The sequence below is a fragment of the Sparus aurata genome, chromosome 23, assembly GCF_900880675.1.
Source record: "Sparus aurata chromosome 23, fSpaAur1.1, whole genome shotgun sequence".
NCBI lineage: Eukaryota > Metazoa > Chordata > Actinopteri > Spariformes > Sparidae > Sparus > Sparus aurata.
Window position 1 is genome coordinate 23,824,567 of NC_044209.1, and position 20,499 is coordinate 23,845,065.

General features: G+C 44.0%; 1 protein-coding gene across 1 annotated transcript in view; it reads left to right on the forward strand.

The window, feature by feature from the left end:
* The first annotated feature begins 1,027 nt into the window (after positions 1-1,027).
* Positions 1,028-20,499, forward strand: part of baiap3 (BAI1 associated protein 3) — a 34,535-nt gene continuing 15,063 nt past the window's right edge. The window contains exons 1-7 of the mRNA XM_030408468.1: positions 1,028-1,264; positions 9,392-9,534; positions 16,888-16,975; positions 17,836-17,919; positions 18,117-18,224; positions 18,600-18,659; positions 20,259-20,325. Of these exons, the coding sequence (XP_030264328.1) occupies positions 9,401-9,534; positions 16,888-16,975; positions 17,836-17,919; positions 18,117-18,224; positions 18,600-18,659; positions 20,259-20,325 (541 nt within the window). The 5' untranslated portion in view covers positions 1,028-1,264; positions 9,392-9,400. The remainder of the gene's footprint in view (positions 1,265-9,391; positions 9,535-16,887; positions 16,976-17,835; positions 17,920-18,116; positions 18,225-18,599; positions 18,660-20,258; positions 20,326-20,499) is intronic.

Below are 20,499 nucleotides of genomic sequence, written 5' to 3' on the forward strand. Positions count from 1 at the left end.
CATTAAAGCACTGGATGAGCTCATTAGGCAGAACAAAGTGGAAGTGGATGACTGACAGCTGAACCTGGTCCCTGCTGGAGCTCAGATTCTTCTCGGCGACATCCCTCAGCAACAGTCAGGTGATGCCTTCAGGTGCAAACCGTAAACTCCGCCGTTTCTTTTCATTCAAGCGCATGTGGTTGGAGGTGATGATCGTCTGCATCAAGCAACCAAGAGGGGGGAGGAGAAATGTGTTTACTCTCTTACTTGTTGAGGAATTGAGGCTCAAATAAATGCAACTGAGTGCAAAACTATGGAGGACTGAAACAGTTAAAGATACAAAAATTAAAATACAGAAATAATCAAGCTGGTGGAAATGAATAGGGGGACATGCAAAGGAAAAATAATGCAGAATAAAATACCTTGTTAAAAGAATACTTCAGATTGAAATGATAAAAAATAAATAGGATAATGGGATTGATGCAAAGTCATGAAAGTGACTTAAGTGAATTAAAACAGAAACACCAAGGTATGTCACATATTATAAGGAAAGTAATGCACACATCTTAAGAATATTTTAAAGTGCACATATTTGCACATTCTTTATTTTTAATGTACCAGTCATGTTGTACTGTGTATGTATCAACAAATTGCAGTTTAAATATGGGCTTGAGTTTTGTATTACATAAACTTTTTTTTTTACTATTCAATCTGTTAAATTCTCTTTTTATCTGTACTTATTTCTGTCCCTCTGCTGCTTCTCAACCATATTTCCCTCTGGAAGGATTATCTTTTTAATCTTTTAAGTCTTTACAAATATTGACATTGATTAATGAAAAATAAAGCTTAAGTAAATCCAGTCCTTCCTAATCATCTGTTGGCCATCTGGTGTAATTATTATTGTTCATCTTATGGACAGAATTCAAATCTGTGCGCTGTAAGAAATTCAGTTTCGATTTTACATCGCCTCAACCTTTCCTGTGTCGTGCGCTCAACGCGCGAGTGCGATATTTCCGACACTAGTCGAGGGGCTGTGAAGTGTCGTCGCACTTCCTCTGGCCATATTTGGGTGAGCATCGGTGGAGCGAGAGCTCAGGAAGCATTTCGAAGGACCAAAATGAGCTTTTGTCTGTCGTCTGTCACAGGAAAAATATCCAAACGTTGTTTTGTGTGAAGTTGATTGTGACGTTCAGAGGAAAACAGCGTCCTGCTGCAGAGAGCGGAGCAACTCTGACACACGCAGCACAGAAAAGATTTGTCACTGGGAAACTGTCTGGAGACACAGGTAAACTGGATTTTTTTTATCATTTAACAGCGTGAAAAAATGACATCTTTTCATGAGAATGATTCAAACAAATACATGCATCTTGTTTAGCTGCTCATACTGTCATCACTGAGGAGGCTGGCTGATTGGCACCTGTTGATCAGAATTTTAAATCATATGAAATTAGGCTTTTTTTTGGACATAGGATAAAGTTCTGTTTATGCACAGATGATATCAATGTGTGAATGAGTTTATAATGAGGATTTAAAAGTCATCAATCAGATTTAGTCCACTTTTGGTGAAAAGGAACATTTTAAGTGTTTTACTGTGTCTGTGGCCAAAAGTTCACCTTCTGGTCATAATAAAGATGTTAAAGACCTGACGACTAGTTCAAGTTGTCTGTGTGAAACCAGATTTAGGAAGATTCTGGAAATCCATTCAGCAAAATAAATAAATAAATAAAAGCTTCACCTGAACTTCCCAGGTGGCCGTGGTTGGATGGTTTCATGAGATTTTACCATTTTTTGTGTGAATCCTCTGCTGTTGCTCCTGTTATGTAACATTTACTCTGGACGTTTCTAAAAGCCAGAGACCCTCGCACACCCATCAACAACCCAAACACCAACACGTACAGGCAACACACACACATATAAAGGTGCATCGGAAGCAGCATCACATCAGATAAAGCATGAATTTCACGAGGACGACGTGCTGATGCACTCATGTACACTGGCTGCAAACACTTGTTGGAACATTCGCCGGCTCGTGTTGGAGATTGTGCTCCTCTCTGGTCTCCAGGTGAGAGCAGGACAGGTTCAGACCTCTTGATCCTGATGTGATTTTAACCCCTTTAGCGGTGTGCTGAGCCTCCTGCTGCGTATAAATCAATAATGTACTTTGGAGTGAGCTCTATCTCTCACTCTTTCTCACACACACAATCATCTCCCCCCCCCCCCCCCCCCAGTGACAGCCGCAGCAATTCTGAGTCTGTAATTTACCTGTGCTTTTAATACTGGCGATGATTAAACGTGTCGCTGATTAAAAGGGTAATAAAACAGGACTATGTTTCATTATTCGCTGCGGCGTGACGCAAATGAAGTGTGACTCTGTGTGGCTTTCTCTTCCCTTTTTCTTAAGAAGCCACCCCGCTGCAGGTCATAACTCCACTTTCAACTAATCGTTGTGAGTCCATTAGTCATCATTAATTAATCATTATCTCTTCTTCTCCTCACACAGTAGATCAGTGGTCATTGTTTAATAAAATTTGTCTATAAGAAAACCATTTTTTATTAAAAAGGCAGCTCCTCCAGTGTTTTCCTTTTCCCCACACACTCACAGTGACACTCATAAAGAGGTTATGTTAATGACGTACTGATAGAGCGTTCCGTTGTGCTGGTCGGAAGTCGTCATTAATTACAGCGTGCGCGAGCAGTTGTAAGACTTTCAGAGCGCACTTTGCATTGTAGCACATTGTGTTGCGTAAACTGTGAAGGTGGCGTTGTTCCCCCCTCGCAGACCTCAATGCTAGGCTGCTATTTTGGAGAGCGGCGTTGCTGCTGGAGTGATTGTTTTCAGGGCGACAAAGGACGTATTATCATCCGCCGGTACAATAAGTGAGGAACTGCACCATTGTTTAAGTTTTATATTTGGTGCGTGGCTGTCAGTGATTTCTGCCGCCTGGCTGTGGTGCAGACGCCCTAACCCCTTTTCACAAAAGCCACCCCCACCTCCCCACCCCACCCCAACCGTCAATTCCTGGGATTTTTTCTGGCAATCAATTTCCAAGCCAGAGTGCCTGTCATGTGCCTTCACAACACAGACACCGGGAGCTTTTTGAGAATCCACTGGCTGGGTGTGCTGTGTTTCTCTCCGGGGCCACAGCCTGCCGGATTATAGATTGTGCTGTATCCACAGGTGCAGTACAGTATAGATCAGAGCTGTGGCTACACTTGACCACATCAAATCCAGCAGAAAAGCTCGTTAAAAAGACCGGGCAGCTCGATCGGTTTAGCTTATACAGTTTGTCCCTCAGGATTGGTCACGTGACGGCGTTGATGGCTGATGATGAGCCTCTCCGTTTCCTGTCTCAAAGGTTACGGCAGTCATGCCTTTCATCATCGGCGACACCGCGGGATAATCTACTTACAGTTATGATATGGATGTGTATCCCCTCAGGCTGATGTGTTAGATTAAGTCCAGAGGAACATGAAGGTCACAATATGCTCATCCTGTTTGACTCAATTACACAGACTGTCAACGTCGCCGTGAAAGGATTGCCGTTAATATTTCTCTTTTGCTTTGGCACCTCGGGAGGAGCGTAATGAATTCGATTGGAAAAAAGAAAATAAAATCCTCACCTCCGTCTCTGTCGCTCCCGAGCTTTCACAGTCAAACACACTCACACACACTTGGAGAACGACAACGACTAGACTAATTGCTTATGAAAGGTGCGTTATTGAGGAAAAACACAAAGGCTAATCTCGAGGCCGTCTGATCGAAGCGGCTAATGACCGACTGGAGCGGAATGTAAAGCTTGTAACTGTATTGATGCGCTGCTGTATCTCTCTGTGTCTCTTCTGTCTGACGTCTCAAACATCCAACGGGCGACAAGGGAGCGAGAAGTGGGAACAATAGTCGCGAAGAACAAGCTCATGAGTCACGTCGAGGCGTTATTCATGAGTGATTGACACTGTTGGGTTAAACAGTGACTGACACTGGCAGGGGAAAACAACGCTGGGGGAGAAAGTCTTTCACCGGCACCTGGATTGTGATCGTTGTTGTGTACGTCTGTCAGCCCACCGCGGCCTTATCGACCGCTCTACTTCTCAGTGTGAACCACGCAGAGGCCGTATAATTTGCTCCCATGTTTGACCGCGCCGAGATGGACGTATTTAAACATCGAGGGTCCTTTCTCTCCGTCATCGCAGAATTCCATTTACCTGTATTTACCAGCTCCCTTTTCCTCTGCTGTTACCATAGAGACACTCACATCCCTATCAGCAAGGCGCCTTTGGCTGCCGGGCTCATTGGCTCTCTCAGGAGAGAGACACTGGTGAGCAAGTGTTTCCTTGGCACGACTTCGGCACCGATGTAGCGAGAGAGGCATTTACTTGGCTTTGACAGTGTTTCCTTGGCAGCCGGCGCCCCACTGTCGGTGGCACGTCGACCCGTTTTGTCACTTTGGGTTGACGGCTGAGACAGAGTGAAATCCAGTTGGGAGAGATCCACTCCTGTAATTGAAATGAGTCCACCTGGGAGGAGCTGCTCCGCGGTGCCTGTTAGCTGTCAGCAGTCCTTCCTTTTCCAGCCTTGCATGTATACTGGATGTGATGTGACGCCTGAGCACGGTTGTTTATTTTCTGCCTGTGACACGTTAGTCTGAAGTTGGAGAAACATTTTTCCTGTTTACAACGGCAAGAAGGAAACAAATGCCTCAGATATTTCAGCTGCGCAGCCTTTTAAAGATGTCACAAAGAGAGCGCAACGGGGTTTTTATCTAAGCAAGCAGAGCATAAAGGCAGGGAAGGTTCCTCACCTTGTACCCTCCTGTACAATGACAATAAAGACTATTCTGTTCTATTCTTGGAGACTCTGATCCTTAGTGACAAAATGCCCATAAATGCAAAGTTGTCTCAGCAGTCAAGCAAAGCCTGACAACCATGATTCATTGAGTAATTGGTTTTAATCTATTAAATGTCAAAATCACTTTCCCAGAGCCCAGAGTGACGTCTTAAAATAGCTTCGTTTTCGTGCAACTCATAGTCTTGTCATTTAAGAGAAGCAGTTAATCCTGTCATTGAAGACGATGGAACCAGCAAATGTTAACATTTAGTTACTGTAACAACTCGACTAAACAATGAATCCAGTAATTGCTGCAGCTGTATTTTCCTGAGTTGGACTGTTTCATAAAATATGTAGCACGGATATAAAAAAAGAAAAAAAAAGTGAATATACCTGATTCAAATGTCCAAAACCTGGATAAGCTCTGTGGTTTCTTGACATTTGCTTTGCCACTGCTGTCTGTAGAAATGTCATGATAATTTCCAAACCATCGAGTTTTTCCTTTTAAAAATAGAGATGCACAATATAAATCATATATATATATATATATATATATATATATATATATATATATATAAAATGGAACATGTATGGACAGAGCAGGAGGGACTAGAGTGTCTAACGTGTCATCACCAGTGTGGATGTGGGTCAGGGTTAGACACCATGATTGCAGTTTTTCTGTACATATTCTGCAACGGTTCATAGAGGAGGGAACACGAGACCCACTCGGTGACTTTTGTGACTTGGAGGTGGGGATGGAACCGACAACGGCTGATATCTTGACTCCTCTCTGCGTCTCCTATAAGACTGATAATGACACTAGCGGCAAAGCGTATACACCCCAGGGTGCCGTCATAGCTGCATTATTCACGGGAAATTCTCACTGAAGCTCTGTAGCCACAAAAGTGCCATTCGGCGCAGAGATTTCTCGCATAGACCCCGAGGAGGTGGGAGTCTCAAAACAGTTGACTTAAATCGCACAAATCTAAACCACAACGCTGTTTTTTGAGCAGTTTTAGAGCATTTGGGACTCCAGAATCTGGTCCCCGAGTGCAAGCCGAGCCTCTTGTTTGGGCGGATAACCAAATAAAGTTTGCTATTATACTCCCGTATTTGTGACATGTTTTCTGGCGCAGTCACGGTGGAGATTGACAGCACGGAGCATCAACAACTCTGAGATTCAGTCAGATGTAAAGAGCTCTCTGAAGACTTTTGGCAGCGACGCTCAGAAAGCATTCAAGGATAAATCCATCATACGAGAGGCAGATTCCCTCTTCAATAGACCACGAGGCGATTCCACAAGACATGTTGACGACGGGCCGGCTAGCTGAGTGTTTATACAGACACATTCACTTTGACTGAAAATAGATAAGTAAGAGGACACCTTATCCCCGTCTGAGGGGATTCCAACAGTTTCTCATTGGAAATGCCACACTGATGATATCTGACGGAGCGGGAGTATCGACACTTCAGTCTAATTGCGAAAAGTGTGGACACTCCAAGTGGATAACAGGTGTCAGCCTCCCAGATCGATAGCATACTGTCCTTTGGCTCGGCCAGCGATGCAACTTGCATTACGAATTTCTGGCATTCTCCGCGCTGAAGAGCCGACTGCTCGCCGCACGCCGCTCTATGTTGCAATTGGCCCGGAGCACCGAATGATAGCAGCCACGCAGGCAAATATGTTTCATTTTCTGGATCCGTTTCGGTGTAAGCACAGTCATTTCAAAACAGAAAAACCTTCAGCAGTGCCATCCAAAAGCAAAAAAAAAAAAAAAAGAGTCAAAATGAATCAACATTTCTTATAAAATGAGCAGCTTCAGCTCAGATCTCTCCCCACGAGCGCACTCAGCTAATTGTCCTCGATTGCAGTTGGATAATAACGGTGACTATTGTGTCTTTTGCTGGCTGGAGACTCTGAACAAGCCCCCCGGCCCACGGTTCATTGCTTCCTTTTCACATAGACGTACAGACACTGGCTGTCAACTGTTGAAAAGAGCGTCTGGCTGTCTGCATCCGTCCATCTGTCTCCTGTAACAACTTCTCCATCAATCAAAGCCTCTCTCTTGTGTCCTTGTTGTTCCTCTCTTTTTGAGTGCTCTGTCTCTTCCCTCCACACTGCCGTTCATCGGCACGCTGACTGTCGGAGGCTCTCAAAGCCATCCAGGTGGAGCTGGTTCCATTTATAACAGCCTTGCATCGCGGTTAAAATGCCGTAAATTGGACAAGCAGGGACAAAAGTGATTGGACGCAGTTAGGGAGTCGCTTTGATTTGACAATCAGCTTCACTCTCTTCCTCAGTTGCCAGGCAGATGTGCGAGCGTTCCTGAGTGATCTGTTTGTGGCAGCTGACATTTATGCGATTAACGACCTTGCAATCGAATCACTTTCGTGTTTTCCTCTCATTTGAATGAATAACGAAATGAAATGCACACAGCCCCGCCGCCTCAGTGGCATGAGATGTTGTGTTGTACTTGAAAATTGTGGCAGCTCATAAATGTATTCTGCTCCTGCGAGGGTTCAGTGACCGCCTTCGATATTGAACCGCAGGTATTTATAGACGGCCAACCTTCTGCTGAGATTAAAAGGATTAAAACGTAATAACAGGTAGATATACTGCTGATACATGATGAAGTTCAGCGTCTGATTGTGAGAAAAAAAAAAGGTCATAAAGGAGAATTACATTTAAAAATAATCCTAATTATACGGCTCTTGAGGATGAAGTATCCAGTTTCTACCTGGCTTCCTGTTCCCACAGACTCAGACAGCAGACTCAACTCCAACCTTGTGTTGTGGACCAAACTGAGCTGATATACAGGTAATTACTGTGCTATTGCAAAGAAACCGCGAAGTTTGCTTACTTCACGTTTTTCCCTCCACCCTTTTACTCGAGGAAAACGCAGAGCGGCACTCTTTCAGCGGATACACACGAGCAGAGCGCTTTATCTTATTCTCCAGCTCTTCCTCTGTGGGGAGCGCCGTCAGTGCACAATATTGTTATGAGGTCACGTAATTCAGTTAAACTTTAAACACACCATGAAGCCAAAATGAGAGTTTACTTTATGGCGCCGGGTCTCAGCGAATTGCTTAGCAACACAGCGACCGATCTCTCTGAGGTCACCAGATGGGCTCATTTTTCTAAATTCAGATTTCACAGTCCCGATAATGTGAGTATACCTGAGTGTGTGCCTGCGAACGCTTCGGTGGCAGTCCTGCTCCTGTTGGACCCGCTCACAGAGGAAAGCCTTCATGTGGTAAAGTCTGTGAGTAAGTCATGAATTAACTTGCTTCTTATGTATAGTGATTATATTACCATTTGATATATCTGGTCAGTGTTATTAAAACTAGATCAGCACATGAATTAATTCATAGCGTTTTAGGTGGATTAACCAAAAAGTTACCATTCTTGAAAATTGAAGAGAGTTTTATTAGAGGTGGTTTATGACGCTTATTTACAAAATATGATGGGTAGTTGAAGGAAAGAAGAGATGTATTTTGATTGTATGCTGGGAGATAAACATTAATTTGCTGTCTTGCTGATAGTTATGTGAGTGAAACGGTTACACTGTGTATGTCGGTATCTACAGCTGGAAACAGCAAGCCTGGCTCTCATTCATTACGTTTACATTTCGGGGATTTATCAGATGCCTTTGTCCAAAGCAGCTAACAGTAATTCATACATTCATACACTGATGGCAGTGGCTGCCATGCAAGGTGCCGACCTGCACATCAGGACCAGTTTGGGGTTCAGTATCTGTTTTCACCTTGTGTCTGATGTTGCACAGTACTCTTACTCCTCTACATCTGTCCCTTTTAGTTACAAGTTACTGTTCAGATTACTTTTTTTTTTTTTTTTACTATTCCCCTCTCGTACCTGTCCAGTGAAAAACATCTGTACTCAGTTTTAAGAGCTGAAAGTGTTCTTTAGTGGTTCTTTCTTCAGCTAATGAACATTTTTTCCTCCTGGGAAGAGAAACTTCTCCCTCAGTAGATAAACATTATAAGGCTTATTCTAATGTGTGATTTTACACTAATGAAAACATCATTCGTAATATTTTTATTCCGACTTTGCCAGAAAATCTCCCTAAAACCCTAAACACTCCCCTGTCCCGGGTTTATAATGAACACACTCAGAAACCATTTCTGCATGCAGCACTTTTACTTAGCTCTTTTCTTCTTGCCGTTTTGTTTTAGTGACACAGTCGTCTTTTGTGAAATTGCTACTATGAGGCTCTCGTGGCTCTCAGCTCGCCGAGGCTCATTTGCACATTTCGTACAAAGACTGATCCCAAAAATAAAAGTCAATTGACTCTGAAGTGACCAGACTAAAACGTAGGAGATAAATTTCACACCCTGCGGCGTCGGTACGACTCAGACGGAAATAGAACACACTTTCTGCCGGGGAAGAGTATAATTATGCTTAAATAATGAGGGGAGGTGATTATGCGGCTGATTAGACTGAAAGAATCCCCCAAACTAATTGTGTTTCAGGAAACAACCGGCTCATAAATATGATCCCGCTGCTGAACTTTAAAGTGTTTTGACTCAGGGGTGTGACGTCTGCTCTCTGTGTGTCCGTCCTGGCAGTGAACGATCATGACGACGCTGCTGGACCTGAAGAGCAGCGTGCTGAGGCAGGTGCAGAGGAGCCAGTCGCTGCGGAGCCGAAGGGAACCGCCGCCCACCGCCAGCAGCCCCCTCACGCACTGCCCCGAGCCCTTACCTCGCAGGTGAGTCCCTGCTGTGCACGCGTACGCATGCGCGGTTTCCAGGTTTTTACAAAGGCTTTTTGATCACGCGGCACTTGGTGATCTTGTGGGATCTTTGTACACAGCGCTGCATCTTTAAACACGTTATTAATAACTCCTCTGGGGTTCCATGCAGCCCCGTCGTCAGGAACATGTTCACATTTGGATGTGTCATAGGCCTACGTACCATACTGACATCTACTGAAACCTGTCATACCACGCTTAGATTACATATTCAGGGCTTGACTTTATATCTGGAGGTGGAGGGGATGGTGGTGGCAGTGAAGCCATTGATCGCAGTTAAGAGTTTCAGCCTTAATAAGTGTGAAACCACTGGATATCTTTAAGGGGACCTCTGGACAATTTCCAGCCGCGTTTGTGGTGCAACAGACGGATACTTTTGCCAAGAAGTCAGGACATCTCCAGAAACTGTTTGTGGTGTTTTTAGGCCAAAACGTGATCTTTTTCTAAGCCTTGCCAAGTGGTTTTGTGCCTAAATCTAACCAGATCATAAGCACAGCAACATCACACCACGGAAATTGACCACAGCATAAACATAAACATGAAGTTTTGACGTATCCCTGGTTTGCAGAAACATACATTGCCGACCTTTATTCTGGAGATCGGGTTGTTTTATGACTCTTTCTACCTTCATAGTTTACCTCATGATAGCAAAGTGATGTTGAACATTTAAAGTGAAGCTTGTGTAGCTTGAACTTTGTGTCTTTTCGTATTAGAAGTAGGGCTGTGATGCGTTCCCTGCTTTTTTGTTTTGGACTCCCTCAGTAGGCAGGCCGGTTTACTGATGTATCACTCTGTCTAGAAAGATCGTTTCTAAATACAGTTAATATTCGTCTGATTGTTGCCCATTAGAACAAGTAATAGCTTCTATAATGAGAGTCTTTTTATAGGGGGAAATTTGAATAGCAGTCAGTGTAGCTTGGGAGGATAATGACAGCCTTTACGTAAACAGCACAAGCTCATAAGCAGCAAATCATGGTTGTTATTTATTTGTTCTCCACTCGCCGTCCAAGCCGGAGCCACAGGCCATCATTTCTTGTCAACAGCGAGCGTATTTTTTTATCGTGGTTGACATTTGTTCCAGAGTTGTGACTTGCTGTGAGCGCCCCCCCGCACGAGCCGCCTCGCCCCCAAAGGAAACATCAACCGCACTATTACATGCACAGTCAGGCTCTGACTCTGAGCACAAGCTACTTTTCTTGCATATCCGTTTACACGACACGGTTCTGACGTCCACGTGTCTCCTCCGAGCATGTGAGTGTTAAATCAGACAGCATATCGCCTTATGTTTTAGCTTCCGTCTGCATGTGTTCTGTTTCTGAATCCATACATGAAAGTTATAGCGCCTCGAGTGCCTTGAGTGTTGCGTTGGGTATCTTTCAGCAGTTTCACGCATTTTAGAGAGTTAATCAAGAGGGACTTCCAAACACGCAATCCAGAAAATAAATAGATCCCAGCTGGGAATTTGAAGATGTGTCATTAGTTATTTCAGCCTTTCTGTGCTGCAGATTTATTGCTCTTTTTTTAAATTTTCTGTGTTATGTGTATGTTTTCAGGTTTCTCACATAATGTAGTATAATGTATTGATTCATGTGTTCGTCAGCACTGTGTTCACAAACAGGATCTAAGTGGGTTTGGTATTTTGGTCTTGATCTCGTCTGATCTCTCCCGCCATCTTCTCCTGTCCGGCGTTGTCTTTTCCTCGCCTGCCAAAGTGCCACAGGTGAAATCGTCAGATTTTATTATTTTTTTTTCCAGCCTTGTTTTGAAGCTTCATCTGAAGCCAGAATTAATAGTATGAACCTGAGGTTTCTATAGCAACCTACACGCAGGCTGCTGCCAGGACGTGAACTTATACTTGTAATGACGACCATGTCTATTTTTAACATGGAAGATAACCTCAGACGCTGTGTGGAACACTGATCGATTAAGGATTGACGAGAGTAATTCTGTTCCCACAGAGCGCATGCACGTTTTTATTCATCATATTCTTCATATGCTTTATCAAATTAACATTTTCATCTAGTTTTTTTTACACAGTCTTTGCAACATCTGGCCCAGTAGGTCCCTGTTTGAGTCCTTCATTAGAGACTGATTTGAACAGTCAGTATCTCACCTTCTTCTCATTTCCCTCGCCACCTCCCCGGTGCTGCAGCCTTCCCACTGAGCCTCAGCCGTGCGCATACCCGGAGTGCTCATCATTAGAGGCAGGCCGCTGATCTTTGTTATCCATTCAGGCTGCCGCTGCCCTGCCTGCACTCTCGCTTTAATTGAGAATTTGCAAATGAGGCCGGGTGGATTTGGTCTGCTCCGTCCGCAGTTGTTGACCTAGTAGTCCAGTCGGCTGCCAGAGCTGAGAGTAGCGCGAGGGAGGTGAACGTTTTAATTCAGTCGAGCAAATTATGGTTTTACCCCCACAGTGAGCGAGCAGGTTGTTAAAGCCTGTGGAAGTGCACGAGGCAGCGTCAGAGACGAGCTGGACGGAGTGTAATGCAGCACCGAGCAAGCAGGGATTTACATTTAAATGCACATTTTGGTTTATCGCTGTTTGCTTATTTCACTTACTTCACTCCACAGCGGTGGACCGCGGCGTACTTTTAATCGTGAGCTCGCCACAGGGTCATTAATGAATTTGCCTCAGTGTCACTGTAGAGTCCATTTTTTAATTAATGCAAGAATAACACAGTCGGTTTAGAACGACTGTAAACAGAGAACTTAAATGAGCCATGCCAGTACAGTAATTACTGACAGACACAATATACATTTAAGAGATAAGGCCGGTGTTACTCTGCATTTTTATTGTTCTCCGTAAATCAACTAAAACTACCAAAATGAATTCCGTCTCTCGATATTTACTAGTGGATCAAGCCCGTCTGTGGCACTCAGTCCCAACTAGACAAAGACGTTTTTTAAAGTCTTTTCACTTGTGTATCTTCTAACTGAAAGATTCCCTCCTGTTTTGCCGCTTCATAATAAAAGCTTTAAATTAGCCAAATGACAAAGAGCTTGTATTGTGAAGAATCGATAGGATATTAAATGTGTTCATCGCTGAATTAGCCGAGCTCTGTTAGCAGCTTGTCTTCGATGATTCTTCAGGGAGGAAGAATATTTACAGTCGCTCATTAGGCCCGCTACCTTCGAGTGGGCTCCCCTGTTGGAATGGGAAGGATAATCCCTGACACTCAAACCGAGGCCACCACATGTGGAGTGAAAGGCTTTTTTGCAGAGTTCCACCAAAGATGGGATTTTCCTTCCGAGATTGGGACATTTTAACCATCATTCGATTTCAGAGAAGTTAAACTAAACGACAACCTGCAAAAAAAATAAATAAATGCACACACACACACGCAAACACCAAATGAATACAAATGTTTAAGATCAGGTGACATGTTGGTGGTGCCGATCCAAGATTCAGTGTCGTATGTGTGACTTTAGCCTGGCAGTGAACAGCTTTTTGACTTTGACTTACTAAAGCACGGTGACTGCACTGAGTAATCGCTGTTGAAAAAGTCTCACCATCTGCTTACAGATTGCCTCCCCACGAACCTCTCTTTCAGCGCGTTATACTCGGTCTGACACCAGGCTCGATTTTTTTTTTTCCCCAGAGAAAATGAAGGTGTCATTACGGCACAAAGGAAGCGAGTCTGCCGTTGCGTAACCACAGCAGGAAGAGGCATCGCTCTCCCCCTGGTCGCTGTCCTCAGGTAATGGTCGCACAGATGAAATAATTGTGAAAAACCGCACGCTGCAAAGAAAAGGAAGCCCACTGACGACGGCAGAGCGCGGGGTTGTCAGTTGTTTATAACGAGGGAACATGTCGAACGTGAGTGCGACTCATTAAAGTGTTTTTAATAGTCTACGGGCACCAATGCAGCTCCGTGGCACAGAATGACATCGGGCTTTACTTGTGAGCGAGATCAATTCATTCAGGTTGATTGATTTTGTTTTTTTCAGCGAGTTTTGTTGCCAGTATGGGAAATACATCATCAGCCTTATCTTTTAAACCCTCTGATGCATGCAGTTATGGTCATTAGTTACAGACATGCTGTCCATTCAATAGGGAGAAATATCCACAATATGTTGTATCATATTCACCAAACAGCCGGCTACTGTCAAGGCTTCTAGTTGGGAGACTCAGTGAACAGAGAGATCCTATCAGAGCTGTTGCAGTCACGTCTCCGGCCTTTTCACCTGTAGTGTTTAGCTGCCTAATCAAATGTGTAATTAGAGTAAAACAAGGCGTCTTGCGTGAAGTGTTTGAGAGGGGATCCTTGTCGTGGAGATCCTCGGCGCCGATAGCAGCCACAAGCGCGATGGATCAGATGTTTAAAAACCATCCTATTTCAGTGGAATGTATGTATACAGACGTCACATTGTCTTTCATGCCGCAGACAACAGTGATGCCCGCTCTGTTAATCATTATGTGTGCTCTGTCACATGATGTTGAAGTTTGGAAGCGAGGGTTCGCTGTCACCGTCACACTCCCGATAAGCCGCGTCCGAACGGGCAGCGAGAAGAAGTTCAGAGTGTTCGCGTTTTTTTTTTTTATTTATGTTTTCCTTTTTATTTACTCTCCAGACGGGTAAAACACAACTGAATGAATACTGGGAATAAACAGGAATGAAATGACAGTTTAAAAAAAAATAAAATAAAAAATGAAAGAAAGAAAGAAAGATAGAAAGAAAAAAAATGAACCTGTTTCCTAGCAACATCAAATCAGTTTGTTATTCTGGTGGCATGTATGTGTGCGTGTGTGTGTGTGTGTGTGTGTGTGTGTGTAAGAGAGAGAGAGAGAGGGTGAAAGATATCAGCACCATCTTTTTTTTTTCTTTTTTTTTTTTCTTTAGATGTATCCAATCAGAATGGACTGGATTTTATTTCTGCTCATGAACACGTCGTCCCCCGAGCTCCCAACAAAAGATCCCAGACTGTCGGGACGAATCCTCGAGCTGTTTGCTTGACTGACAGAAGATGGGACAGATTTCTGCATGGGAGAATGCCCTGGATGATGGGAGATGGATGTGGAGAGAATTGAGTGTCTCTCAAGTATTAGAATCAAATGGAGCTTATTTGCACTATATGTGCAAATGAGAACTGTAAGCTCCCAAAAAAAGAACAAACAAAGCCCCCTCGTCTCTTGTCAGCAGCAACAGGCTTCGTTTGCGGAGTCATTCACTGATTGTAGATTCTGGATTTATGGTTGCAAGCTTTCAAACACTGATGGAGTGGTTTTAGATTAGAAACACAACTCTGTTTTTGATCGGTATTTGGAAAAAATCAACAAACACACCATGTGGCTGAAAGCTGAAGGCCTTTCCTCGTTGTGCTTCTTGTAATAACAAATGAAAGGTTAAAAACAATACTTTTGTCCTAATACAAGTCCAAGAATTGGTTTTTGGATCAGTCAATTACAGGAATTTTGATTTCAGAACCCATTTTTTAAGTTAGAATAGCTGAAAGTCACTGGTTCCTACTTTTAGAATAAGCGTACTGCTGTTTTCTTTTCAGTTTCTTGTGACATTATGCTAAATTTGTTCAGCTTTTGGACTGTTGGTCCGACAAAACAAGCAGTTACACTTGATATTAAAATCGGAACGTGTGTCTGGATATGTTCCCTGTAGACACTTTCACGCCTGGTATTTATCAATGTGTTGTCGTTACCTTCATTGCGATCGGATGTCTGTCCTCCCGCGCAAAGCTGCATGTGGGTTTTGGCGGCAAGATGGCGGCACATCAGCCCCAGACTCCCCTTAAAAAATCACAGAGTTTGTGAGTTGTGAGTAGTGACTTTATAAACCTGTCTACAACATTTATTTGATTAGTTGTCCCTTCTTGTGAATTCAGCAATTGTAACACATTAGATTATTTAATTGTATAAAAGATATTGCGTCACTTTGTCCCATTATGTTGAAGTACTGTGATTAGACTACTCAATGACGGGATCAATTATACGTCTTTTTGCACAGATGAGCGCAATCCACACCATCACCTGCAGTCATTTCTCACTTTACATCTTTTTGCTCCCATGTATGTTTCATTTTATATGCAGTTCTGTTGGAAAAAACACATCTATGGAGCTTTCATGGCGGATAAAAGGCGCATCGTTGGAGGCTGGTCTCTTTTTATCCTCTTAATTCCAACAGCAATCTATATTTTATGTTAGCTTGAAAACAAATAACACTATCAGTGTTATGTTGTGTGCAGATGCCAGCACGTTGTACAGATTGTATTTGTATTTGCGGATACCTGTTAATGATGTCGGCTTTGTGAAGCTGCGAAAAGGACTTTGTACTGTTTTCTTCATTCAGTGGAGTTGTAGAGAAAATAATCGCAGCCCTACTAAAAAGCAAGACAGCGGGGGCGCGCGCTTGTTACTGCTGCAATTTTCACCAAGCAGAGATTAACTACCCTAATCTCGTATTGATTAAAGGTTTCAATCATTTTAACTGAATCACCTTTTCAGGTTTTACTGGGTTTCAGGCCGGTGGAAACCAGGCCGGCTCTCCCAGCGTGGCTGCCATTAGTCCTCATCAATACCTCAGGGGTTGCCATCCGCTCCCCCGCCACGAAGAGAGCCAGTGGGTGCTGGGATAGGCTGCCACACGCCCGCTGTGATGTGATGACGCTAATAAAGGAGCGTGACAGGGCCTCTGCGGACGGCTCCTCGGTATGATTTGACGTTGTAGGGAGACAGAGGCTGGAAGAGGTGGCGGTGAGGAGGCAGACGGCGTGGCTGTTGGGAGGAAGATGCCCTGCTGACAGATCAGGGAAGGATGAGAGCGAGAGGTTGGGGCGATGGGTGGTGGGGTGGTGGGGGGAAATCCCAAGGTGTTCGGCCCTTCCCTGCCTGAATGTGCCTCCATCACCATGACAACTGGGGCCAGCGGGGAGTCCGGGGATCCACTTACACCTGGAGGAAACAGAAAACATCATTTGCATTTTGCACACAGCACCGCTAATCATAGTAGATCAACATGGTTCATGCAGGGTGCAGACATGTTGGATGGCTGAGAGCTTGCGTCCGGGGTTGCTTTTGCTTTTCAGCGTATGAGATTAGGCTGCATTTGATTGCGAATAAGGAGCTGAGCTGCAGGCGACCGAGTCCAGCAGTTGAACATGAAGTGGAAACATGATCCCATCAGTGTCACCGAATCCCACTTTGTTTTTTAGTCATGACAGATGAGAGGACGTATCTGTTTACCATAACATAACATGCATTTCACCTCCCTTCCTCCCCCCACAATTGGCGTATTTCCCTCTCACTTCATCTCCGTTTAAGAGATTAATCGCCAATCTGTTTCCCCGTCTCGGCAGGATTTCCGAGGAGAGCGTGGAGTTCTTTGAGCGCGTGAATGCCGTCCTTCAGAAACAGGAGAACATGCTGCGGGCCGCCCAGGCTGAGGTAACCCACGCCCCAAACCTTCCACCTTTCCATCTGTTACACATTTGAAGCATGTTCGTGAAGCTAGAGGGCCTCAGCGCCGTCATTCAGCCCGCTGTGGTGGCCGATGTGACGTTTGTAGACAGAAGGGCCGGGGTGAGTCGGGCGCTCAGAAGACTGGGAGCTCAGCTGTGACAAGCTGCTGTTGGTGGCGGTGTTCAGCTCCTTCTGCTGATACCGCTAACAAGGCAACGGTGCTGTGTTAACATCTCTGCTGAGAGCTACTGATGTCCTTCTGTCCAAATTGCTGTAAGAAGGGGGAGAAAAAAAGAGTCGTCATTGAAACATGTAGTAGAGACGAGAAGACACAACGCTATCTTCCCAGAACTTAAATCTCCGGCTTTATATTCCTTATTGTGGACGTCTACATTTGGAACGAGTCCTCTGAATTCGGCTTATGAGGTGGCAATGAAGGCAGCAGCCGTGGAAATATACTTTACGACATTCAATCACCATTTCCAGATGAGTGTTATTAACAAAAAAAACCACTGCTGTATCATAATAACTGTTTGTGTATCCTCCGTCATGAGGTTTTAGATTTCCTCTCTCTCAGTTGGCCAGTGGCTCTAGTGTTCACGATGTGTTCAAGTGCAGCTCTTTGGCTGCGACACAGGAGAAACAACAGTCAGCCTTTGTCACAACTAGCTGTTCGATGTCCGCTTTGTGTGTCTTGGGTCCTAAAAAATCTGTGGAGATGTTACGTTTAATACATAATACATTTCTGTGACCTCCTCTATGCAGTTCTCAGTCTACACAGCCTTAAGAAAGGCTTTGTATATTTTATTTTTTTTTTGGACTGAACTGTTTCTGTCCCCTCGCAGTGCCAAAGAGGGGCCTGCACGGTGCCTCCACCGCAGGAGCATGTGGACCAGTCCTTTATCCCCGACAGAATCAGCAGGACAGAGGTGAGTCGCCTCAGCTTTTACTGTCTTCTGTCGTGTCTCAGCAGGAATTAAATCTTAAAAGTCACAATAACAGAATGCAGTTTTTTTCTTTTTTTCTCCCTGCTTTTGATGTGCAGCAGAGCAAAAATAAAGAAGCACGCGGGCAAAAAGAACATTTTGTTTTTTGAAGGGTTGTTATTAAGTGTGTTTCCATGTAGCTCGACCTGCTTTATGAGGAAGCTGTGTACACCGTGGTCAACCGGGTGGGAGTGCCTTCATCGGAGCATGTGAAGAGCGACGAAGAGCTGTTTGCTTACTTGATGAAGGTATCTATCTATCTGTCTATCTATCTGTCTGTCTATCTATCTATCTATCTATCTATCTGTCTGTACTCTCTAAATCTTTGTAACACTTATGAGAGTGTTATTTGTTGTGAGCAGGCTTGTGGTATACGAGCAGATGCTCTCGGTTCAAACCTGATTAAACATCACCGTGTGCTGTTATTCAGCTTTGACATAACATCCATTCAGATAGTGTCTTGCTATGTATGGTAGCCTCTTCTGTGTCGTTTGTGGGCGCCTGTTGTTTCAGGCGTGTTTCAAATTTCCCCGCTGAGCTCTGACTAAAGCGGATCACTTATTGTAGGAGCTTCGGTGGTGTTTTTTTTTATAGCGCAAACGCTTTCTGAACATTTCTTCAAGGTGTTCGATATGGGCGATGAGGAACAAGACATCATTATCCAGAAGGTTCAAGAAGCCAAGGTAAAGGCACTTTGCACATGAGTCACTGACAATTCAAATGTATTCAGAACAATATCCCTCAGATAGATTGTGGCAGTGAAAGCAGGCAGTCCTTATTCATCCGTTTGCTTCCATATTCATTTGCTTAATTGAAGGGAAAAATGTACTTTTTATAAAGATATTGAAGGAGTGAACCAGTATTTGTGTCAAGTTTATGTAAACTTTCCATTCATGATGTTCTATTAGGAAGAGGGAAAACCTTTATTGATCTCACATATCATACAATGTACAACAAGGTAAAACTCTGCGTTCAACCCGTCCTGGCGGAGCAGTGGGCGGTGCACGGGCCCGGGGATCGACTCCACTTCTTAGCTATTGGTCACCGACTGTAGAATGAACGTAGTGTGCTTTGTGTGTGTTTGATGGTGGGGAAAAGGCCGTGCGATAGCGGGTTAACCACTCCGGCGCGGTGTTGCCCTATTGTAGACTTTTATGTATTTTTTATAGTCTCTACGTAGAATCTTCTCAGTCAGTCTTTGGTGCCATTAAAGTCATTTCAGGATGGAAATAGCTAAAGATCCCCTGCAGACATGTGTCTGACATGACTACTGAAGGGGAAAAAAAGCATAATTACCACATTAAAACCCTTAAAAGGGCACCTACTCATTCCTAATGAACGATTTCAGAATACATGAATATGCAAATATTTTCATTTCAGAGGTTCATGCTGCTACCGTTCAATACTTCTTCCACTCTACAGAAATATCTGCTTGATGTAGTCGAACGAGCTGATCATCGAGTTTGCTTTGTTTTAGCATGAAAAATGTGATTCTGTTGTACAGAATATACAGATTGAACAGTATATGCATTACCTTGATACAAGGCACAAAACTCAGCAGAGTACAGCTCTCATGCTAGTTTAAAGAGCTTCCTCATTTGTTGTCATGTGGTGTCATGCAACAGTCAATGGAAACCGATGGGAACACTAGAAAATACTTATATTAGTGTCTACCGTACAACAGCTACTCTGTATGGAACCTAAAACATGCTAAACGGCAGGTACAGTCCAGGTCATTATCTTGTTATAAAACACATAATAAATCTATTATGTGTGAAGTCCTCGGTCGTCACAAAGTGCAGATCGAGAGGCTTCCTGTAGTCGTCCGTTGTGCAGCTCTTGCTGGTGTTTTAGTGCCCTCGCAGATAGTTTGAAGTCTGAGGTGGAAATGCAGTGACAACAGGGCCAGTTGAGCGGCAGCTGGAGGTCAAAGCTGATGGAGGCTGTGAGACCTGTATCTCCTTAGAGCTCAATTTTCTCTGATTTTATTTACTTTCACTTGACTGCCAGAGACCTTTGAAACATCTCCGTTCAGAACAGAGAGCCCCGATGACAGACTGATGACAGAAATATAGACCAGAGTGAAAACAAGTTGCTGTTTAGTCATGTTGTCTTCAGAGGAACATTGAGTTCGTCTTCCTTGTGACTCACAAAAGGCAGAATTTAAGACAGTATATGGAAGTAGATTTTTTTTGAATATGCAATGTGACGGCTCAGTGCGTGACCTCGTTTCTTTGCGTCTCCTTGCTTACTTTCACTTTCTTGCTCAACTTTCTTCACAGCGGGCGAGTTTCTCCTTGAGAGTCTCCGTCATGAAAGCAAAGAATCTGATGGCCAAGGACGCGAATGGTGAGACGTCTCCAGCATTAAATAGCCCGTCTCTATTAGTAAGCAAAAAAACATTGGGAACTGGTACCAATAGGAATAAGACAGTGATTATGTGGATGCTGAAAAGCTTTTTTCACCCACTGAATGTCAGTCGATTCACCTCCTGTCAGCCAGCGTCATGTAGTCCTCAGCTCG